This window comes from Muscardinus avellanarius, assembly GCF_963383645.1.
Source record: "Muscardinus avellanarius genome assembly, chromosome: 2".
NCBI lineage: Eukaryota > Metazoa > Chordata > Mammalia > Rodentia > Gliridae > Muscardinus > Muscardinus avellanarius.
The window spans coordinates 42466884-42492360 of NC_137787.1; the positions used below are offsets into that span (position 1 = coordinate 42466884).

At 37.2% G+C, this 25477-nt stretch overlaps 2 protein-coding genes across 2 annotated transcripts in view; one reads left to right on the forward strand and one right to left on the reverse strand.

Annotated features, from left to right (window-relative positions):
* The window catches only part of DNAH7 (dynein axonemal heavy chain 7), a gene marked incomplete at both ends in the record, with an annotated part of 253563 nt that extends 246557 nt beyond the window's left edge, over nt 1-7006 (forward strand). The window contains 2 exons of the mRNA XM_080689358.1: nt 1491-1594; nt 6800-7006. Of these exons, the coding sequence (XP_080545484.1) occupies nt 1491-1594; nt 6800-7006 (311 nt within the window). The remainder of the gene's footprint in view (nt 1-1490; nt 1595-6799) is intronic.
* A 2751-nt stretch (nt 7007-9757) lies between these two features.
* Nucleotides 9758-25477, reverse strand: part of SLC39A10 (solute carrier family 39 member 10) — a gene marked incomplete at its 3' end in the record, with an annotated part of 361744 nt that continues 346024 nt past the window's right edge. The window contains exons 6-10 of the mRNA XM_080689821.1: nt 22236-22356; nt 20610-20978; nt 19316-19396; nt 13575-13765; nt 9758-9916 (exon numbers count right to left, since the gene is read on the reverse strand). Coding sequence (XP_080545947.1) covers nt 9758-9916; nt 13575-13765; nt 19316-19396; nt 20610-20978; nt 22236-22356 — 921 coding nt within the window. The remainder of the gene's footprint in view (nt 9917-13574; nt 13766-19315; nt 19397-20609; nt 20979-22235; nt 22357-25477) is intronic.

A 25477-nucleotide genomic window follows, 5' to 3' on the forward strand; every position in this document is an offset into this window, starting at 1 on the left:
ATGCTGGGGCCAGTGAGGCTGGGATAGGAGCTTGCCGTGAGGCTAGGCCAGTGCTGGGGCCAGGGAGGCCAGGATTGGAGCCTGCTTAGGGGTTAGACTGGTGCAGGGGCCAGCGTGGCTGGGATCGGAGCCTGCCGTGAGGCAAGGCCAGTGCTGGGGCCTCCGAGGCTGGGATTGGAGCCTGCGGAGGGGTTAGGCTGATGCCGGGGCCAACGGCCGGCATCGGAGCCTGCCAGGAGGCAAGGCTGCTACTAGGGCCTCTGAGGTCGGGATTGGAGCCTGCAGAGGGGTTAGGCCGATGCCAGGGCCAGTGGCCAGCATCGGAGCCTGCCACTAGGTAAGGCCAGTGCCGGGGCCTCTGAGGCTGGGATCGGAGCCTGCGGAGGGGTTAGGCCAGTGCTGGGGCCAATGGCTGGCATTGGAGCCTGCCGTGAGGCAAGGTCGCTACTGGGGCCTCAGAGGCCGGGATCGAAGCCTGCGGAGGGGTTAGGCCAATGCCGGGGCCAGCAAGGCCAGGATCGGAGCCTGCTGTAAGGCAAGGCTGGAGCTGGGGCCTCCGAGGCCGGGATCAGAGCCTGCTGAGGGATTAGGCTGGTGCTGGGGCCAGAGGCTGACATGGAAGCCTTCCGTGAGGCAAGGCCACTACTGAAGCCTCCGAGGCCGGGATCGGAGCCTGCCTTGAGGCTAGGCTGGTGCTGGGGCCAGCGAGACCAGGATCGGAGCCAGCCGAGGGGTTAGGCCGGTGTTGGGGCCAGCGAGACCAGAATCGGGGCCTCCCATGAGGCAAGGCCGCTGCTTGAGACAGCGAGGTCTGGATCAGTCCACCAGGTAGCCAGGCCACTACTGGGGCCGTCAAGAGTGGGATCGGTACTTGCAACGCAGCATGCACAGAGAAATATCGCAGAAAATAAAAATCAGATGCTTCCCCTAATCAACAAAAACTAGGAGGAAAGGGGCAACAGGAAGAGGTCGAGCTATAGAAAGGGCCCTCTAGTGAAGCAACTAAGGTGACCAATCAGAGGGTATGGAATAGGGGAGGATGGAGCCTCTTTAAAACGCAGGAGGTACATAAACAAATGTATCAAAGTTAATCACCAAACAAGCATGGGATCAAGGGAGGGGGAGGGAATGGGATGGGGGCTGGATGAGGGCTAATTGGATGATGTGTGCTTGTATATCTTCTCAAGTCTTGTATTCCAATGTAATATATGATTACAATGCACCAATAAAAAAATTTAAAAATTAAAAATAGGTTATATTTAAAAAAATTGTTAACCACTTAATGTGACTATTAAAGTAGACCAAGCATTTAAAAAAAGAAAGAAATATAAGTGTTAAACAATCAGGAGATTGCTTTCCTTTTAGAATAAGTCTTAGGCTGCTAACTTAATGTTGCCTGCATAGTATTCACATGCAAGAACTTCAGGTTTGGGACCAAATCAACATGCATCTTCAAAGTGTTAACATTAATGTGTTTCTCTTATGTTCAGGTGTTTTCATTCATGGATTGTTTCTGGATGGAGCTTCCTGGAATAGAAAGATCAAGAAACTTGCAGAATCACATCCCAAAATTCTTTATGATACAGTACCAGTGGTTAGTATTTTCTAATGACATATACATGGGCATACACAGTCAGTTCTTGTTATTCATGGTAGTTATGTTCTCCAAAGTCATTACCAACATTAGATTAGCAAACATGTGAACTAGTCATTGCTCCTGGGGTAAATAGAGGATTAAGTTTCTGTAGTCTGAGTTATATGAGTTGATTGATGTAGAATCATGTTTTGTTTCTGTTTAAGAGATACTCTTTAATTAAAACAAAAAAACAAGTCCTAAAAAAAGAGAGAGACATTCTATTAAGTAGAAAATGTTGAATGTGTAACATAAAGCCATGGTCAGCAGCACCCTCTATGACACCCACCTGAACCTGAACAGACCCCAGTATTTTCTGCAGGCGGCACACAGGGACACTACACTGCACTGCAACCTGACAGTGGGGGTCATTCTAAACAATGAGATCACCAACAAGGGCACACACAAGTGTGAACAACTTGGCTCTAAATAGACTGGGAAGAAAACACTGGCTTACAGTTCTGAGAGCTGAAATAAGAAAGCAGTACTTCACCTGCTTCAAACTTACCTGGGAACGTGCACATTGGATAGGGATGTCTCGTTCTTTGATACTCTGGCCAGGTCTGCCAATGAACACAAGCATATTGCCAGTTTGGGTTATTAGGATTAGAAATAAATTTTGGGCCCAGATACAGTGGCTCACACCTGTAATGCTAGTACTTGGGAGGCTGAGACGGGATAATTATAGGTTCAAGACCAGCCTCAGCAACTTAGTGTGACCCAGTTTCAAAATAAAGAATAAAAAATAGGGCTGGGTGTGTCGTTCAGAGGTAGAATGCCCCTGGGTTCCATCCCTAGTACCACACACACACACACACACACACAAAAAAAAATTGGTTAGGCTACACAATAAATCCTATGCTTAACATTCTAGGAATTTGAATAATGACTTTAAAAACAGTGTGGTTATATTATAGTTAATAAAGGAATACAGTTATGTATTTTTTTTAATTTTAAATGAGGAAACTGTTTTATATGCACATTAGAACTTGTGCAACTATCTGGAAGAAATTTTATTATTATTAACCTATATTAATCACAGAAATTAATGGGCTTCACTGTATTTCCATATATATATATATATATATATATATATATGTAGGTTGTGTGTCGACCTTATTCCTTCTCTTCTTCCTCTGACTTATGCCTATCATTTTGTTTATTTTTTTAGTTTGTTTTAAATGTTCCTGTTCAATTCTCCCTCTTACTCAACTTTGTGGTTTGATGGTTTAATACCTGATAGCTATTTCTCATTTGTGCTTTTACTTTTCTAGTGGTATATATACTTTCACATGCTACCATGAAAGTATCTTTCTTCAACTTCTTCAGGGTGTAGGACTCCCTTAAGCATCTTTTGTAAAGTTGATCTGATGGTCATGAATTCCCTTAGTTTTTTCTTATCTTGGAAGGTCTTTATTTCTCCTTCAATTCTGGATAGCCTTGCTGGGTATGGTGCTCTTGGTTGGCATTTCTTTCAGGACTTGCAATATATCATTTCATGCCATTCAGGTCTTATAAGGAGGTTCCTTTGACAATGGTGAATTGTGCCGCTATGATCATGCATGCATTAGTATGGTAGTTAGGTTCCCATTATTTTGGGTAGATACCCAAAGTGGTATTGCTAGATCATATGGTAAGTTCGTTCCCATTCTTCTGAGGCTCCTCCATACTGTTTTCCAAAGTGGTTTCACTAATCTGCAGTCTCACCAACAATGTATTAGAGTTCCCACTTCTCCACATCCTCACCAACATTTGTTGCCATTTGTTTTGAATGATTGCCATTCTAATTGGAGTTAGGTGTAATCTCAGTGTAGTTTTGATTTGCATCTCTCTGACTGCTAATAATGTTGAGCATTTTTCCTACATTTATTGGCCATTTGAATTTCTTCTTTTGTGAAGTGTCTATTTGTCCTGTACGTTCAACAGTTTAACTGTAATATAGTGTGGTGATATTTTTCTTGTCATTTCTATTTGGGTTTTATAGATCTACATGGGTGTTCATGTCTTTCCCCAAATTAGGTAAGTTTTCTGCTATAATTTCTTTGAAGAAGGTGTGTGTTGTTTTTATTTTCTCTTTTAATCTTTTTCTTCCTCTTAAGGAATTCTGATGATAGGGATGTTTGACCTTTTAATGGTATCTCCAAGATCATCTATGCTCATGTCATTCTTTTTAATTTTCTCTATTTCTGTATTAATTTATCAAAGACCTGCCTTTAAGTTTTGGTATTCTTTCTTCTGTTGACCTATTGTTGAGGGGTTTACTTTTTGTTTTATTTATTTATTATTTATTTATTGGTACTGGAGATTGAACCCAGGGGCATTCTACCTCTGATGTATACTCTGAGCCCTATTTTTTATTCTTTATTTTGAAATGGTCTAAGTTGTAGAAGAGCCTCATGAAGTAACTGAGGCGGCCTGTGAACCTGTGATCCTCCTGTCTTTGCCTCCCAAGTACTGGGATTACAAGTGTGTGCGCCACCATGCCGGCTCTCTGTTGCATATTTTAACTGATTTTTTTTTTTTTTAACCTGACTTACTGAGCTCCAAGATTTCTGATATTTTTTTACAGTCCCTATTTCTTTGCTGAACTTCTCATTCATATTCTGCATTGTCTTCCTAATTTTACTTGATCTGTTTGTCTGTATTCTTTTGAATCTGTGAGCTTTCTTAAAATCATTCTTTGGATTTATCAGGCATTTCATCCACTTTAATAAAATCTTTGGAATTGATTACTACAGTTATGATTTTTTGGTGGAACAGGTTCTATGAATTGAACCCAGGGGCATTTTACCTCTAAACTACACCCCAGCCCTATTTTTTTATTTTGAAACAGAGTCTAAGTTGCTGAGGACCTAAGTAGCTGAGGCTGGCCACAAACCTGCTATCCTCCTGTCTCAGCCTCCCAGGTACTGGAATTACAAGCATCTGCCACCATGCCTGGCTGAGAGTTATCTTTATATCATTATAACTAATTTTTTCTTGTGCTGCTATGTTGAGATTTGTGCATTTGGTGAAATGGACCTTAGTACTTTAATGGGATGGCCTTTTTAGCAAAGGCTTCTTAGCTTTCCCCTGAAGATGTGTCAGTTTGTTATACAGTGTTAAGTTCATTTCCAGCTGGGTACCATCATGTAATCTCCTTATAGGGTCTTTGACTGTGATTAGTGAGTTTGGCACAGTACCTATTGGATCATTGAGAACCACTGGCTTTGAGTTCCCCAAGACTGGGAACACTCTAACAGTTCAGACAGGTGTGGTGTCAACAGCAGTGTGTGGGTTTCAACCTCTGTGGTTACTCCTACATGGGAATGGTGGACCATAATGATGACAGAGGTTTCCTCAGGCACGACTACCTTAGCTCTGTTACTTTTGTGGGTCTCTGGTACCGGCCAGCCCATTAGTGGCGAGGGGCCTGAAGTTCCTCTTCTCTAATTAGACACTGGTGCGAGTCCACATGCTTCACAGGGAGAGCTGAAGGCGGGTGGTCAGACAGGGTGTGTGACCAATGCAGGGCAACCGTGTAGGTGTGATGGCAGCAAAAGCTAATTCTCTCTGCTCTACCATGAGAGTGCCACCCAGGAGGGGGACATCGGATGCCCATAGCTGTCCACGCCTGGGGAATGGGCAAAATCCCACTCAAGGGAGGTGCTCACAGGAGAGAGCAAGAGCAGAATGGTTGACATGGGGTAACGTTTCTCTCGTGGATTCTTTCCAGACTTAAGACTTACACTGTGTGCCCTGAGAGTGGAGTGACAACTTGGCTTTTTTTTTTCTTTCTCCTTTCCTTTTCTTTTTCTTTCATTTGTAGCCTGCCAGAGACTAAATGGGAGTAGATGGGAATTCGAGCTAGGCAAAATTCTTTCCAGTTGAGGTGCTCCCTGCAGAGAACAGGATGTGTCTGGGACTGATAAAGTTTTTCAGACCTTTTTAGACTGTGCATCCAGAGGACAGAGCAGCAGCCACCTCCCCTATTTCTTTCATATATAGCACCCTCTGGGAATCCTGGTAAAACACTAGGCTGATATGCTTCCAGGTCCAAGGAGAAGAGGAACTGAATTCAGCTTTGGATCTTCCTAGGTGTGGTCCTGGGGTTGGGACTACAGCCGTAGCGCAGAGGCATTTCAGACTGCCCCAGCACACCTCTGTGGGCCTGGGCATCATTTCTCCACCTTGCTAGTGCAGGTGCCTGTGTGCAGTGCTGGGAGAGGGTGGTGGGAACTGGACAGTAGGCGCCCTCCACTCTGGCACCCACAGAGGACTGCCAGGCCCGCCTTGGGGGGTGGTGGTGGCTCCTCAATGCTCCCCTCTGCCTCACACGTTTTTCCCTAAGCAGTACTTAGTGGTTTTGCCAGCCATTCCACTCAGCCATGAGGCCTCTAGCTATTGAACCCATGTAGAGGAATGTCCATGGGACCCAAGAGATGGGAATACACAGGGGTTACTGGCGTCTGGGGCAGTTCAAATTCAGAGAGGTCCCTTCTTCATGACTCCTGGCTGCAGTATCCTGGGGATTACAAATGAGAATTCCTTTTCATAAATAAGAATACTGTGGGTTTCAGCTTATTTAGGTTACAGGTTTGCAGGGCCACGAAACCTTCCCAGAGCTAGGATTACCACTGTCTACACTGAGAGTTTGCTTGAACTCTTCTTTCATCTTTACCACCTGGAACAGAGACCATCCCTTCCCAGCTACGGGAGCAAGTAATGGGATATTTTCTCTTGCTGTGCTGTTGTCTCTGGGCTTTACACGCCTGGCTCTTTTCATTTTCCCCAGGGTCCTCCTGCACACTCACCCATCTCAAAATGCACCTATACACCTTTTGCTTTCTTTCTTTCTTTCTTTTTTTAACAGTACTGGGGATGGAACCCCACCCCCAGCCCTATTTTTAATTCTTTATTTTGAAACAGGGCCTCACTGAGTTGCAAAGGGCCTAAGCTGAGGGTGGCTGCGAACCCCAGCTCTCCCCCCACCCAGTCTCAGCCTCCCAAATGCTGGGTTTACAAGCATGCCTCACCACATCCAGCCTGCTTTGTTTCTTTGTGGAAGAGATTTGGACTAAAAAAACTTGCAGACATGACTAACTTTACTCTGAATATACCACTCTAGGCTTGAATATACATTAAGTATAATACTCCTGACTTATAGAGTTATGTCCTTTCTTCCAGATGTGGCTAAAGCCCTGTAGGAGGGCAGATATACCCAAACGGCCAAGTTATGTTGCTCCATTGTATAAGACAAGCGAGCGGAGAGGAACGTTATCCACCACCGGCCATTCTACAAATTTTGTGATTGCCATGACTCTTCCTTCTGACCATCCCAAGGAGCACTGGATTGGAAGGGGCGTAGCACTCCTATGTCAACTGAACTCATAACCCAAACATGTCATTTCCTGTTCCTATTTCTCCCTAGATGGTTAAATAGAAAGTACATTTTATGATTAAAATTGTTTGTTTTTTTTAGCTTAAGTAAATCTGACCATTAGAGTTTGCTTAAGTGCAAATTCAGCCTACATTTAAAACAATTCATACTTTAAGAAAATATTCTGAAATAGAGACTAAAAAAATCGGTATATTTGCTCTTTTGAATAACTTTATTTTGGGAGAGTTCCATAAGCATTAGGAACATACATAAAATGACACACCACTGTTGACAATGAAAAAAAAAAAACCAGCATTTGATAATTTCCAGCTTTATAAATTTTTAAAAAATGATTCAGTTACAACAACAAAAATGTTTAGATATTTTAGCAAGTATCAACTTGCAGGACCATAATCACATTTAAGCCACTGACTTACTGTTAATGGAAAAAATTCACACTGCATCTAGTTACTATAGTATTTCTAAGCATAATCACAGCTGATTGAGTGCAATGTGATATACAATAAAATTCATATGGATGTCACACAGTGACAGCATTGTACAAGTAACATTTATGACCTCCAACAAACACATGTTAAAATTAGACTGGTCAAGCGAAATGGAATGTTGGAGCCAAACAGAAATGTAGTGGAATTAAGATTGTCTAATAACACTTGAAACTATACATTAGAATGACATGAAAACTAAATACTGGTGGAACCCTATCAAAATACTAGCAGCGACCATTACAGCACTCTGAAAAGGTTAAGAAAATCTAGCAAATAAAGATAATACCATTTTTGAGAGAATATAAAACTTTATATGCTTTAGCATTACCGATCTGCTTTAAATGAGGCATTTAAGACTGGGAGGATATTCCAGCTTTTGCTTTGAAATGAAGCAGATTTCATGCTGGAATGCAGCATCCTCCTTGGGTATAAAACCCTCAAAATGAACTATAAACATCTCTGTTCAAAAAGCTAGATATTTCAATCACTTGAAGTTGGCAGTAAATAAAATATCAGCACCTTTTAGCTAGGTTGCTTGAAGGGACAAGCAATGAGATGAGGACTGTCCAATTCAGTGCCCGATGCTGAAAACAGTCTATGAATAAAACCCCTACTTATGACAAAGAGGCAATGGAGAAGGCCAGAGATAACTTTTCAAATTCAAGCATAAATTAAAGATGTAACACTACCTAGTCCCTTGCTTACAGCATAAAGAAGAAACACTGGCAATAACCTATTAACACGTGGATGCATGTGCTGCTCTCAAAGTTTTCTGTTTTAAAAACTTCATAGAATAAGAGGAAAGGAGAAGGAATAAATGGGAACATTTAAAATGGAATGGACAGAGTTTGGCTCTTATATTGAACAGTAAGATTTTTAAAAGAGCTACACTGGTTGCAAAGCAGATTAAAACAAAGCTAGCTGCACACGGTTCAAATATAGTTTACCTGGCGAAAACGAAGACAATGTAGCACAAGATGTAAACAGAAAGCTACATGCGTGTGACTAGTACTGCAAATCATTGAGTCAAAATTCAGAATAAACATGGCTTGCACTTCTCACAAATCATTTACAATTATGGTAGGAGAACAGGGCACCTAAAAAGAGACTAATCCCTGTCAGGCACCAACAGCTATCTTGGCACAAACTGATCAAGTGATTTCAGCTCAGTTACTTACTTGGTACCATGAGAGCCATGGTATCCATGGTAACTATTTGATATTTCATATAAAGATTACAAACATGGTAAACCTGGATTTTCTGCCTTACAACTGTATTCCCAGCCACAGCATGTGTTCATTTGGCATTGATTTCAAGGCCAAACTATTTGTGTATTGTGAACGTTCAGAACTTAAATTTCCCAATTCACCTAGTACTCTTAATTGGAAAATCGACTAGACCATGTTTGGGTTCATTTCTTTGATATTCCTGGAGGGTTATAATTTTAACAAACTCCATTTGACCACATGCTCTGACACCCACCTCCCTGAAAACCCAGAACAGATACAAAATTAAAGTTTAAAAAAAACCAGAAAAATACCCCAAACACCAAGTATTATAATAATACAAAGAACCATTATGAATCTTTCATTAAACCGAAGCTCACACAAACATACAATCACAAATTTCAGTAGTTTAGGCTGCAAGTTTAAACACTATGCAAATATATACAAAAATAGTAACTCTAGGTTCAAGAATAAGGGCTTTTCCCGATGCTAAACTCATACTCTAATGCAGCCTGAGCTTTCCTCTAGTTCCTATAAGTCTACTTTAGGCGGTTTCAAAGTTGTGTCAAGTTGATCCCTATTACCTTATGTATCTATGTAGCTGAAGGGCACTAAAAATTCCTTCTTAGCACACACAAATGTCTGCTCAAAGTCCATTTAAAATATTTTTAAAGTTTAAATGATTTTTGGTTTAATTTCTATTTCTGCATAGCCACAGAAGTTTCTACTAAAAAGAGACTACTTTAGTGTTTTATATGATTATTTTTTAAAAAGTTTTAATCAAACCTGTATCAACATTGGTTCATGGAGTCTTACTTTCTCCTTTATCATCAACTATGTTTTTAAATGACCTTTTCACACAGGGAAAACTGTACTGAGCACCAGTCTTTTGTGGTTAGGCTCAAATCTAAGGAACTTGTAAGTAGTGCAAGCCACTGACTTTTCTTTGAGCAATGTGCATACAGTACAAGGAACAGATGCAAAGTTGCATGGTAACGTTCTCATGGTCACTGGTGATCACTGGGAATGGTCAGAACTGGATGTCAAACACAATTTTGTCTTCATAGAGTGCGATCACCAGCATGATGGCAAATCCAAACAGTAAGCCTAAATTCTGAAGAATGAATTGCCCCACTGGACAAAAGCCGTGTTCTTCATTATCACCATCACCATGCAACATTTCTGGAAGCTGAAAAAAGAAATAGCTCTTTATATAAGTAATTTAAAGTTTATAAAGTGTACTAATTGGCAATTTCCTATATCAAGCTCTAGTAAGACTCTGAGTATATAGCTCTTGAGTTTTTGTTATAAAAGATTTTCCTTAGATTTAATAAGAAAATATTAAATAATATTGTTATCAAAGCTTTTCCTTAGTGTTTAAAAATAAACAATGTACAGGGTACTTCATAGAAATTCATCTAGATAAATGTACATTCCAGCCAGAATGGGCAATGTGACTCTACATTCAATTCTTTCCTGAATACCAACAACCATACTGTCTGTCCCAACCACAACTAAGAGCCAACCAATACCTACTGGTATATCCACACTTGTTAAAATACAAAGTGTTTCCATATTGATAAAAGTCACCCAATATTCCCTAAAACCATTTACCTTTGCTGGAACATCCTGTAGTTATGTCAACTGAATGCTTCTGGTACTGTTGATGCCTTATAGAATGCCTTTAATTAACAAAACTTTCTTTTCTTCCCTACAGCCAAAGTGGCCTTTCTAAAATTAAAATATGATTTTATTCTACTGCTTAAGGCTTTTCAATGGCTCCCCAACATTTATAAGTCTAATCTTTTTAGCATGGTATGTTGTGTGGCTGTCATGGTCTGGCCAACACCTACCTGATGACAATATGGATATAATTTTAACCCATTTTTCCTATTTAACATTAGAAAATACATAATTTTAGTATCATTAAACTTTAACAATATATGTGGATAGTTTGTTCTCTTTCTCTTGAACATTTAGAGTATTTCCAATAAAGCTGTGACAATTTAAGAATTTTTAAGCAAGAAAAGGTTTTATTTTTGCTTATCAGCAGTAGTCGTTTTAGACTATTTTCTCGGAATACAATCCCAGGAGTACTTACTGGTCAGAGGAATTTTGCTACTTATTCAGTATTTTGCTACTTAATATACCCTTGCTTCTAGTAAGTTCTTCTACATTCCTTACGACTTCAGCTCTTAATTTTTTATTATAGAAAACTTCCCTAACTTCTTTTTCAGTCAGCCTCTCTGCAGTTCCATAAACATGGTACATCACTATATAATAAAGTATATCAACTATTATAATTAATGGCTACTTTTCTTCATTAAACTAAAAATCCGTACTGTAAAAACTCATTCTTTTATATTTTCCTAGTACAAGAATCCATCCATTCCTGCTCTATTCAGTATTATGAACTTCCAGTAGTCCATGAAATAAGACCCAAGTGTCTGCCCTCCCAAAGCTGACTCCTTGGGGAGAAGGCAGTGGATTGGATAAATAAGTGAAATGTTTAGTTATCAATGGACTGAGATACAGGCACACAGGACAAAAAGGCAAAATAAGTGATTAGGGGATGAAATTATGGGCGGCCTGAAATTTTAGGCAGCATACCCTCATTAAAAGGAGCTGAGGGAGCTAGACATGAGAAGGTGTGCAAGAAAAGAGCAAGAGCTATAGTGCTGAGGCGCAGTGTGCCTCATGAGGGAAGATGGAGGAAATTAGGTAAGGTTAGGAAAAGTCAGGAGAGAACAAAGTGCAAATGTTGAGGGATGATGAAAAGCCTTGTAGTCAGAGAACTCTGAAGCTTTTACTCTGAATGAGAAGGTACTGAAGAGTCTGAAGCACAGACTCTTAATAGGATCCTTAGCTGAGGTGTGATATAGAGCTTGGAGGGCAGAATAAGGAATTAAAAGAAAGATTGCTTGGATGAGGGTGGTGGGTGCAGGTGGTTAGAAGAGGCCTCAGGACTTACTAGAAAATCACACATGGAAAGGACAAAGAATGGAGAAAAAGGGATACGGCTCAGGTTTTGCTCTGAGAAGCTAGAAGAATGAATTGTTATTTATGAGAAGATTAATAATGTAAGAAATGTTCATGCAAGAGCAAGTGAGCCTACCAAGTTTCAAGAGCCGAGTCTTGAACATCATAAGCTTGCAATGTGTCTTTTAGTTTATAGTTAAAGGAAAGGTCTGGGCTATAAATTTAAAATTGTCAGTGAATAAATATTTAAAACAATGAGATGAGATTACTCAGTGTTTACCAACAGTTAAAGGTATTGGAGAAGATGAGTATCTGGTAAAAAACAAAGCAAGGTCAAAAAGTTGGGAAGAGGTCAGGAAAGTACAGTGTTATAAAAACCTACTTATAAGCCAGGGATGATGGTGCAAGCTTGTAATCCCAGCATTTGGGAGGCTGAGACAGGAGGATCGTGGTTCAAGGACAGCCTCGGCTACTTAGCAATGCGCTTTGCAACTCAGTGAGACCCTGTTTCAAAATAATGAATAAAAAATAGGGCTGGGGGGTATAGTTCAAAGGTCAAATGCCCCAAGTTCTATCCCCATACTGCAGGAAAGGGAAAAAAAAAGCCTACTTGGAAAAAAAAGTAGTTTCAAAGAGAAAAGGAGAACAGCTGTCAAATGCTGCTGTTAGAGAAGGAAAAAAAAAAAAGACTAAAAAATGACCAGTGAACTTAAAAGTCATGATCAATGGTAAATTTAACAAAAGCAGTTATGGCAGATGAATCAGGGAGAAAACTGACTAGATCAGACCAAAAAAAGAATTGAAAAATAAGTGATGATTTGCTAAGAGAGAGAAGCATAGCAATGATTTGTAAGCTGGAGCAGAAAGTGGAGCTAACAGACTGTGTTTTCCTTTTTCTCCTTTTCAAGAAGGGAGAAGTTAACATGGTTTATATGCAGATAGCAATGATCTAGTAGAGGGTAGAACTTCACAGAAAAGAGAATTTAAGGGAAGAAATGGAAGGAAGGTACATGGGCACAGATAAACCAAGGAGAGAAGTAGTGATGGGAACCCATGGGAGGTGTCTGGACAGCTGAACTGTTCTCAGGAAGCGAGGTTATCAGTTGAGGATGAGCACAGGAAATGAGCTATTGAGCGATCTGAGGAGGGGGAAACAGATGCCTCTAGGTAGCTGAATATAAATTATTTTCATTTCTTCTTCTTGTTTACGTTTTTAAGCTTTCTATAATAAATAAGCATTAATTCTGATTCAAAATTTAGGCTATATAACTATGAAATAAGACTGTGTGATTGATCATACCAGGAAAAAAGTGAATGCAGTATCTAATTACAAAACCAAGAACTAACCAAATTGCTAGTTGTGTAGAAACACCACTGTCTAATAAATTTGGGGTATTAAAGCAAAATTAAATGAAACTATTAGTTCCTACATTAGCTTTAAAGTTACATAAATCCAATCTCTCGGAGTATACACCATTTCCTGAAGAAAACTGGCTTACCAAACAGATGTAGTACTTTATCATTTGCCATAAATTAGTAAGTTCAAAGGATTTTAATGACAATAATAAAACACTAGCACTCCAATATCAGTATTCAAAGCAGTATAAATTTTTTGTAATCATGTCTCTAAATACTGATTGAGTAGTGACATCACTTGATATTTTCAGTGTCAACTGATTTCCAAATAAAAAGAACTTTACTTAAATGCCTTTCCATAAAAGATTATTCAGGATATTACATATCTTTAAAAATATGCTATATTTTGAGAAATAGTTTGGCTTCAAACTCTTTCCAAAGATTTCTTACATATTTGGAAGGTGCATTCTATTTGCAGGTTTTAGTACAACAAAAAATATAAAATATCTTACCATATCCACCAAGGCTACATAGAGGAACATGCCTGCAGTGATTGCAAAGATCCAAAGTGTGATGTTATTGGCATACTGGCCAACAGCCGTGCCTATGAGCATGCCTATATAAGCCATCATGGCAGAGAGGAGGTTATATACAATTGCTTGCTTTACTGTCATGCCTGCTTTAAGAAGAACTGCAAAATCACCTGCAATTAAAACATAATGGGAGCATTTTCAAACAAGAGGATTTTATTTTATTTTGCAGTACTGAGGATGGAACCCAGGAACATTCTACCTCCGAGCTACACCCCCAGGCCTAATTTTTTTTCGTTATTTTGAAACAGGGTCTCACTAAGTTGCAGAGGACTTCACTAGGTAGCTGAGGCTGGCTGCAAACCATGATCCTCCTGTCTCAGCCTCCCAAGTACTGGGATTACAAGCATGTGCCACCATGCCTGGCTTAAACAAGAGGAATTTAATACAGAAATCTGGAGAAAACTAATAAAACACAAAATCAAGAATTACATTAAAAAGGTACAACTTGAGTAACAACACATAGTATGTGGCAGTATGGGGGTATGATAGAACTGTATCCTGACTGTAGTGATACATGTTAATCATCAAATAACTATAAACAAAAGCCAACTCTATGATAACCTAAAGCGTGTGTGTGTGTGTGTGTGTGTGTGTGTGTGTGTGTGTGTGAGACTGGGGATGAAACTTAGGAGGCTTCTACTTCTGGGCTATACTCACATACATACATACATACATACATACATACATACATACATACATACATAGGAAACGGTCGTCTAGGTTGCAGAGAGCCTCACTAAGTTGCTGAGGCTGGCTTTGAACCTATAATCTTATCTCACCCTCCTAGTACTGGGATTATAAGCATGTGCTACCATACTTGGCTTAAATTTTTTTAATTAAATAAAAACTTAGAAAATACAGAAGAAAAAAGAACCATCACTGATCTTTTATAATAAATAACAAGAGCTCTCTACTCTGATTTCTGCTCTTTCTTCAGAGGGAAATAGCTTAAGAACAAAGATAGCAGTGAGTATATTTTATTGTTTGTTTAAATTTCTTCTTTTCTCCTGGGAGTGGGGGGGATTTCATCCTTGATTGTGAAAATCCTAAAAGTGTGAGATTCTGTGCTGCCATAATGGTGCACATGAATGGTTCCTAGCAGCCATGCTCCAAAGTCCAGGCCTGGTTTCTAACTGTGATGGAGCATGGGTACATTAGCAAATGTCAGTCAAATCAAGAGCTGACGCAAGTCAAAAGTACACAAGTAACAAGAGGGAAAATCCTGGAATTATTTTCCTAGAAATGTAAATGTATACATACAAATACCTCAACTGACACCCTACCCCCCAAAAAAAACCCCACATACATATACAAGAAAAAAAAACCATTTTTTTCATTCATCTGTCTAAAGTTGGAACATTAGAAAAAAAATCATTAACTCTTCAGGGAGATGTTATTAGAAGGGTGAAATGCTGCTAGAGATAATCTTGAAACGACAGGGTCAAAAGCAGTAGCTTTTGTTTCAGTTATTAATTGTACAAATACCTAGTTGATTACTGAACAGTTAGTATGTGCAAGGTGCTATCTAGACTACTGATTAGTGATGTTATTTTCCCTTAAGAAAGAATCTTAATATCTATGTACTAAAAATTCATAACAACAAAAAACCCAGAATAGCCAAAGTAGTTCTCAGCAACAAGAACCATGCAGGGAGCATCATAATACCTGACTTCGAACTATACTATAATAAAAACAGCATGGTACTGGCACAAAAACAGACACATAGTCCAATGAAGCAGAACAGAAGCCTCAGAACAAATCTGCACACTTAGAGCCATTTGATTTTTGACAAAGGGGCCAAAAACACATTGAAAAAAAGATAACCTTTTCAACAAATGAAGTTGGCAAAACTGGTTAATCATATGCAGAAAAATGGAAATAAATCCTATTTTCTCACCCTGTACAAGAGTCAATTCAAGGTGGATAAAAGACCTGGAAATTAAGACCATAGACCTTACAGCTACTTGAAGAGGGCTAATATCTAGAATATACAGAGAACTCAAGAAATTTACTCCTAAGAAGATAAATAACCCAACAACCCAATCAATTCCTTTAAGGAAAGAGACACCTAACTTCTTACTTCACACCTTTCTCCTCCAAATTTTCAATAATTCAACTGTGCTTAAGAGGCAATTTCAATTAACACAACATTATATAATGGAAAATAAAACTATACACGTGGCTTTTAGGTTAATAAATACATTGTTTCATGTGGTTTTTAAAAGGAAAATTATTAAATACTTAACATTGTCATAGTAACAAGCTACATCAATTTTGTCACTTTTCCTGATACTACTAGATGGCACACTGATTTACTACATTCTTGAGTAGCAACCAAACAGCAATGACTTAACTAATCAACATTCAAGATAACTTGTTTTTTTAACATCATTTAAGATAAAGATATAAGCTAACACAAATTTTACTTCTCTTTTTTCAGGTAGAGTTCTATGAATTTTGATAAAACACACATACCATGTAACCATAACCACCATTAAATTCAGGAACTATTTTATTACTAACTAAAATTACTTTAGGTCCCTCCTCCCTAGACAATAAACAATTAGACACAAACCAATAATCTGCTTTGTGTCTCTAAAATTTTGCCTTTTCAAGAACATTATATGAATAGAATCATATATATGTGTGTGTGTGTGTGTGTGTGTGTGTGTATACATATGTAGATTTTTTCACTTAGCACGATACTTGTAATATTCATCCACATTACTATACACATCAAGAAATTAACATTCATCTCACAAATGAATTATATTTTAACCATTCATCAGCTAAAAGACATTTAGGTTGTTTCCAGTTTAGGGTTATTACAAGAAAGTTGCTATACACATTCAATTATAGGTTTTTGTATCTACTTAAGTTTTCATTTCTCTTGAGCAGATACTTAATAATTGGGGTGGCTAGGTCACACAGTTAACTGCATTTTTAACTTTAAAGAAATTAAGTTCTCATCAGCTGGGGGCAGTGGTAAACCACCTACAACCTTACTTGTAGTACTTAGGAGGCTGAGAGGAGAATCAGAGTTCAAGGCCAGCCTCAACACCTTAGTGAGAACTTCAATAATTTAGTTCTGCTTCAAAATAAAAAAAAAAAAAATAAAGGGCAGGAAAACTGAGGGTGAAACTCAGAGGTAGAAGGCCATGGGTTCAAAACAACAACAATTATTCCCACCAGCAATATATGAGAGTTCTAGTTGTTCCACAGCCCCTGCAGCCATAATGCCAAATCCAGGAGCTGAACTCTAATGTTTATTTGCCATCTGTTGACCTTCTTTAGTGAAGTATCAGTTTAAATCACCTCCCTTTTTTTGTTTGGGTTATCTTCCTATTACTAAATTGAGAGGTCTTTAAATATTCTGACCATAAAGTTTTTTTTATAAGTTATGTATTTTCCAAAATTCTTGTCAGTTTGTGGATTCTTTTTACTCTCTCAACAATGTCTTTTGTGTTGTTTTTTTGTGAAGTCCATTTTTATTATCTTTTTTTCTTAGTGGTCTTGCTTTTAGTGCTGTGCCTGAGAACAGTTTGCCTGACTCAGTACACAAAGACATTCTAGTCTTTTCTCCACACTTTTTATATTTTTAGGTTCTCCATTCAGATTAACGAACTAGTTTGAGTTAATTTTTGTCAATGGTGAAAGTTGGACATCTAATTGTTACAGCATCATTTGTTGAAAAGACTAATCTTTCTACGTGAAATTTTCCTTAAACTTTTGTTAAAAATAAACTTCCACTGATATGAAGACTTTATGGTAATTTCACTGATTTATACATCTATTATTTTATCGTTATCAAGTGATTTTATTACTGTGGCTTTATCAGAATTTTAAACTTTTCTATTGTTTTTTTTTTTTTTTTTTTTGGTGATACTGGGGTTCATGGAAACCCTTCTACCTCAGGGCTACACTCCCAGACCTATTTTATACTTTTTATTAGGAAACAGGGTCTCTTAAGCCAGTGCGGCTGGCTTCAAACCTGTACAAACCTCCTGTCTCCGCCTCCCAATCACGGGGATTACAAGCGTGCACCACCACGCCTGGCTCTATTGATTTTCAAACTTCCAAATCTTTAAAAATTCTGTCTATTTAAATTCATTTCCCTATAAAAATTTTTAAAAGCTCATTATCTTCACAAAAGAGTCTGCTGGGCTTTTGAATAAGAATGCACTCTAGTCTACAGGAAGAATTATCATTGTAACAAATTGAGTCTTCTGGTTCATGAACCTGATATATCTCTTCATTTAAGTCTCCTTTGATGACATTTGCTTCTGATTTGTGGCTTTTCGAACAGAGATTTTATGCATATTGTTAGATTTATGTTAACTATTTCATATTTTTAGTGTTATAAATAGTACTTTTAAGTGTTTTCATTTTCTTTCTTTTTTTTAGGTACTGGAGGTAGAACCCAGGGGCATTCTACCTCTGAGTGACATCCCAGACCAATTTTTTTATTCTTTATTTTGAAACAGGGACTCACTGAGTTAGTTGCAAAGGGCCTCATTAAGCAGCTGAGACTGGCTGTGAACTCAGATCCTCCTGTCTCAGCCTCCCAAATGTTGGAATTATAAGCGTATGTTACCATGCTTGGCTCAAATATTTTCAATTTTCAATTATGAACTGCTGTTATGAAGCATTACAAATGTTTCTATATAATAATCTTAATAGTAAGTTATTTCACTTAAAATCTTTGTTCTAGCCTTATTTCATATTTTAAGTTCTCAAAGTCTTCTGCATATTCTTCTCTACCTCCCTTTCTCAGTAAGAACCTGTATAAACATATTAAGACATTTAAAATGCTTAAAACATTGAAAACATTTTAAAAGTCAGAGGATCACTGAATTGGGACTTATACTGAACATGCAAGTCTATTCATCCTTTGATAAACATTCTTTCCTGACAAAGGGTAGCATTAGCATAAAGAATGAGAAAATGAAGTATGCCTGCTAAAATAAATTAACATGATCCACTGCTGTTATGTTAATATATATACATATATAATAAAACATTATAAGTTACCATATTTATTATATACAATATATATAATCAAATAAATCATTCATTCAAACCTCTTATGAGGATTTGAAATTAATGATTATTCCAAAACTTCAGTTAGTGACAGTTAAAACTCTATCTATATCCCAATTTCTTTAATAACTATTCAGTTCACTTTTTTGAACATTATTTTTGCATCATTTATGAAGACTGACTTAGGTATGCCCTGATTCTTAAAAATATATATAAATATGTATTTATATATATAAACATATATAAATATATATGGAGAGAGATATTACATGGCATATAAAGTAAAGTTAAAGTGGGTTAACAGCAAAATTTGGTATTAAAGAAATGATAATTCTCTATAAATATTATATTCAGTGAACTAGTAATTTATGATCCTTCAACATAAAATTATATTATTGAATGCAAGGAAAACACACACAAATGAACACCTCATGAAATTTTAAGAAGCATACATTTTCTTACATTTTAAATCAGGATTATACCTTAAACTAAATGACACTGTATACTTGTCATCAGCCATTTTTTTAATGTTTTAACATCTCTAAAATTAGAAGTATCTACAATTGAAGAAATCATAGATTTGATAAAATCTGTTAAAAAAATATTTAAGGTTATATTACCTAATTCATGTGGCAGTTCATGACAGAAGACAGCTATGGAAGTACTGATTCCTCCTGTCAATCCAGCACTAAAAGCTGCTCCTGAGGAGGATTAAAAAAAAAATACAAGTGATGTTAACTTATCTTGTTAAAATAATTTATAATGTTAATTTAATAATATATGTGTAACTCATTTATCTTATATACTATATAGTCTTTGAACATACAATAGAATATATGATCTGGGTCTACTAGACAATCTAGTCTTTAGTGTTAACAGCTACTGTGTATGCAAAGTATAACTTCTGCTTTCTAAAAGCAGCCAAAGCTTGCTTCTGAATGATCTGCATCTCGAAGAAAATCATGTGTTGATCATGTTCAATGTTCCTCTAAATTGGTCATGTAAATTTATATTAGAAAGATTCTAATGTATTTGAATTTGGTACAATAGATTTTTAATGTTTTAAAAAATTTCTTCACCTTTTTTCAAGGATGTGAAAAAATCTATTAAATCCTACATTGAAATTAAGCTGTTCCCTTTTAAGAACAGACAAATGGACTTGAAAATATGCTAAGGTCACTTTTTCAATAAGGCAACTGTACTTTGAATGAAAAATCAAGTTATTTAAAAAGCACATTAGAAAACATTAGTTTAAAAACAAATCAAATTTTACCTTTAAATCTTCAAATATAACTATCAAATATGAAACCATACCCTCTGGAAAACCCAAATGACATAGTAATATATACTAGCAAATTTGTTAAGCTCTAGATTAATTTTTTTTTCTTTTTTTTTTTTTTTTTTTTTTTTGGTGGTACTGGGGTTCCTGGAAGCCCTTCTACCTCCGGGCTACACTCCCAGACCTATTTTTACATTTTTATTTGGAAACAGGGTCTTTTAAGCCAGCGCACGTGGCTGGCTTCGAACCTGTGCGATCCTCCTGTCTCTGCCTCCCAAGCGCGGGGATTACAAGCGTGCGCCACCACGCCCGGCAAGCTCTAGATTAATTTTAATCTTATGAATTACAATTCATAAGATCAGCATGGACATAGTGAAAATTGAAAAAAGCATCCGTTGAGAACAAATTATCCGGGTACAGTAGTACACAACTATAATCCCAGCTACTCAGAAAAGGCAAAAAGATCACAAATTGAATAGCCTGGGCAACTTAGCAAGACCCTGTCACAAAATAAAAGTCTAAAAGGGTTCAGGATATTGCTCAGTGGTAGAGTTCTTGCCTAGTTATGCATGAGACCCTGAGTTCAATGATAAATATTGCAGAAAAACAATGCAACAAATTTCAAGTCCACTTACCAATTGCTAGCCCATCACTGAAGTTGTGGATGCCATCCCCCATGATTACCATCCAGGCTATATTAGCTATTCCCGTTTCTTTCAGATCTGACCCAGAATGACAGGGGCCATGTGAATGATGAGAATGTTTGTGGTGCCACTGATGGTTATGTTTCCTCAGCACAGTTTTATTCTCATCATGGTGGTTATGTGCAGGAGCATGGAGATCATGCTCATGAATGGTATGCAATCCATCGCTGTGGGAATGGTCCATGATTTTCTCCTCTTCTACACAAAGGTAATTTTTAGGAGGGGATTCTTGTTGACCTTCTATATCTGTCAGTTCAGTTTCATTAAGTCGATCTTCAGAAACAACTGAGTCATCAGTTCCTATATTATAGCAAAAGATAGGCTCTATCAATAAGTACATGCATATTTGCTAATTTAAACCCAAGCAGAAGAGCAATGTAATAAATATTTCTTATGTAAATGAAAAAGTCTTGAATAAATATGCTACCCTAAAAATTATTTAAAAGCAATTCCAAATAGATAAAATAAACCCAGAACTTTTAGGAGAAAGAATGAATCTTAGTATTAATATACTGTAACCTCTCTTATTTAAGAAAACAAAGACAAAATTTAAATAACTTGCCTAAGTCATAGAGTTAGTTGATGGCAAGTTCTTTCTATCCCTCAGTGCTCCACCTACTTAATAACTCACAGGTCACTGCTAGCATGAAGTTCAGAACACTATACATCTAGATAAGCAATTCTTTTAAAAACTGAGGTTGGCTTTTCAACTAGTTTTCCAAAGCCATCTGTTTAATGAAAAAGCTTCTGATACTTCCCAATTTTATTCTGGGGCAGAGTTCTACAGTCAGAATCTAGGCTGCCCTTTTTTACAGAAAATCATTAGTACATTGAGGGAAACATAAGTTCAAACAGAAGGTGAGAAGAATTAGGATGCAAAACATTTTTATGTTTCACTGAAAACTGTAAGCTCCCTTATTACATCTATCCAGCAAGGAAATATAGATGAATAAGCAGAGATTTCAATAAAAAGGTAAGCCATTCTCTTTTGAATACAAAAGCAATTTTCCTTTTGCCAATCACAGATGGAGGATAAAGAAGATTCTGCACTGTCAAGAAATAAAGTACTACTTCACTACATGGGAAGCTACTGTTTTTACTCATATATTTTTCCTAAACTAGAACTTCAAAATGTTTCTTGCCCCATAATATATTTGGTCTCACATACTAACAAAATCATAAGACATTTAAATTTAAGAAAAACAGGTTAGAAACTAAGCTTGAGAAGCCACAATGACAAAACGAAAAAACTTTTTCAATTGAGGCAGGCACAGTTTAGAGGCAACAGTTCAGTTTTTATATTTTAAAAGATTATCTTTGAGGCAGGTATGGTGGCACACACTGTAATTGCAGCACTTGGGAGGCTGAGACAAAAGGATCACAGTTCATAGACAGTCTCAGCTACTTAGGCCCTTTGCAACTCAGTGAGACCCTGTTTCAAATAAAAACAGGGCTAGGGGATATAGCTTGGAGGTAGAATGCCCCTGAGTTCCATCCCCAGTATTGGAAAAAAAAAAAAAAAAGAAGAAGATTCTCTTTGTAAGAACTGTTGAGTACCAGCAAGAGGCTTGAGTTGAAGCCAGTCAGCATCTGGTGTATTGTTTAACTTAGGATCTGAAAGCTTCCTTCCAATAGTTGCTTCTTCTGTGTTTTGCTTCATAAACCATTTCTGTTTTCCCTGGGGGAAAAAATTCTGATATTAGTATAAAATCTATAGCCACATTAGCAATAATATCACCTTGCTAACACTTATGGGGGATAACTATGCTATACTATAACTTCATACATAAATTATACATAAAAGGAAAAAAAACTTTTAGAATTAGGGGACTTAAATAGAAGAAATACCCAGCTAAATTTGTATATTTTTAAATATATTTTAAATAAACTAAGGTTTAATTAATATACTTTAAAGAATAGATTACATAGTAACAAATTACTATATGCTACCCAAATGAAAAATATGCAAAAAACTTTAAATAATGTTTCAAAAATTACAATTTATTTTCTTGCATTTTATTCTTTATGTAATGCAACCCACATTTTCCTACATGTGTCATAACTGGAGTCATATTTGAGTTAGAATCCTAATGTAAAATAAAAGTTATAAGACTTTTATGAGGATTAATGAAATAATATATGAAATTGACCTATCACAGTAACTAACTTTCATAAACATGGGCATTAAATAAATGACTAGCAATAAATATAGGCATTCTTTCTTATCACTTTGTAATCAGACAGTGGACATAATTTACTCTGTCCTCAATGACTAATAAGTACTAATTTGTAGTATTTCATTGTTTAGGTTTATTTTCTCTACATCATGTCTTTAACAGTATAACTTTTATCACTACCATCAATGTAACTACCATTATAACTATTAAATTTCTGGTTCTTCTCAAAACAAATATGTGAAAATAAAAGCCAATGTCTTTGAAAGCTGACTTGTACAGTTAGGAGACTTAAACATCTGACACATTGTTTATGGCCTATAAACAAAATCAGTAAGAAAATACAGTAAGTAAGCTTGTATGGCATGAGGCACCACCCACTTCTTCCCTCTATGAGCATTCTGTTGCGCCCCTGAGGAGCAGAGCCTAGTTGACACTGGCATTTTGCCTGGCCTTTGATTCAATGACTAACAGAATAAAGCAGAAGTGATCAGTGCCAGTTCCGCACAGCCTTAGAAGGTCTGGCAGCTTTTGTTTTGCCGTTGCTTCTGCTCAGAAAAGCCAACCACTAACGTTTCCAGTCATGACTCTAAAGAGAGGTCATGTGGAGGAGTACTAGGGACAGACAGGAGTAGAGCACTCTTGGACTTTCTAGCCCTTCCCTGGCCAGCTGAACTTGAATGCAGAAGAGTAACTGACTCTAAGAAATACCAAGTGGAACAGAAGAGTCTAGCAAATCTTTCCTCATTCCTGAAACAGACTGGTAAGAAGTCAAAACTGTTACCATAAGTCATTTTTACGTTGTTACTTCATAGCAATAGTCAACAGAAACTGAGAAAACAAAAATACAGAGACATTCTAAAGAGAAGACAAGAGCAAGCCAACAACAGGACAAAAGTCAATGACAAGGATATAGAAATTAAAGAAAATGAAAACTCCCACAAGAATTTCAGTTGCTTTGGTTCCAACTGTCCACTTTCCTGGAAACCTGCCAAATCATTACCCTCAAGGGCCTCAACTTGCTGGAACAAATTAGCATCTGGGTATTATGCAAGTTGTGGTCTGAAAATGTCCTTCTAATACTGTGGCTGATTTTTCTGTACAGATTGTCAGAATGTCTTTAATTAGTGCTATTAGAACAGTACTAATTCTCTTAGAAAAGAGTAAGAAAGCAAAAGCAAGCCATATCCTTATATCCTTTATCACCTCTGAGTGCTCACTGTCTAGTCAACATAATGAAGAAGGACTGATTCATCTGGCGAGCTGCCTTTCTTTGACGGAGCAGAAGAATTCCGTATTAGATTTGGAGTAGCCTCCCAGTCCCAGCCCCCACTGAGGTGTTCCTTTTAGTCTTCGGCATCCCAAATTTCAAAATTTACAAAAAAGCTGTCACATTGGGGGGATTTAACCCTCTTACATCTATTTCTTTCCCCAAAATAAACGTATTTAATTTTTTCAATAAGTTGAGGTTCAAAATACAATGAAGAGCAGTTGTAAAAACTTAACAAAACATGGACCCACACATGGTGGTGCACACCTGTAACCCCAGTATTTGGGAGGCAGAGACAGGAGGATACAGGAGATGCAACCTAGTGTCTCAGAAACCTAATGAGACCCTGTTTCTAAACAAAAAATAAAAAGGGCTCAGAGTGTAGCGTGGAGGTAGAATGCCCCTGGGTTCAATCCTTAGGTACCACACACAAAAAACTGAACCAAACACATGTTTGTTGAACTATTTCTTGATGTGAGAGATAGATTTTATACTTCTCTATAAACTACATATATGTTGTACTACATATATGTTCAATGTTAGAGGTGCATGAAAATGGAGAAAATTAAGAGTATCACCATAATTTCAAAACTACATATAATTGTATTTTACTGTAATGCTATCTTAGTTTTTTACTGATGTATTAATTGTATGTATTAATAGGTTCAGTGTATATTTAAAAACATATGCAGAATATACTAATCAAACTCTACTAGTTACTATTTTCCCCTCTTTATCATTGTGTTATATCTGTAGCCTTTGAGCTATTCTCTAGACTTCATAAAATATATTATGCACTCATGTGAAATAACAATGTCAATCTTGGTATCATGAATGGGGAAGGGGGGAGTTAGAAGGGAGCTGTGGGGGTGCTCACCAAGTGCTGTGTGCATGTGTATACCCTTCACTCTGAACTCATTATGTGAGACTACAACACACCAATAAAAGTATATAAGAAATATGTTATGGTTAACTATGGTAATCCCTCTGTGTTGTGGAACAACTGAACTTATTTCGTCTATCTGTATTTTGGTATTGGGCCTAATCAGTATTTTACATTCAGGTAGACATTTTTAACTTCCACATATAAGGAACATATGGCAGTTATCTTAATATACTGTTTTCCTTTCCATCCATGTTGCTGCAAATAATTCTTTATAGCTAAAGAATTTTCTACTCTTTATATAGTCCACATTTTATTTTCCATTCATCTGTTGATGGCACGTAGGCCGATTCTACATCTTAGCTATTATGAATAGTGCTACAATAAACATGGTCATGGTGGTATCTCTTTAGTCGGCTGGTGTCATTTCCTTTGGATACATACTCAGAAGGGGATAAGTGGATCATATGGT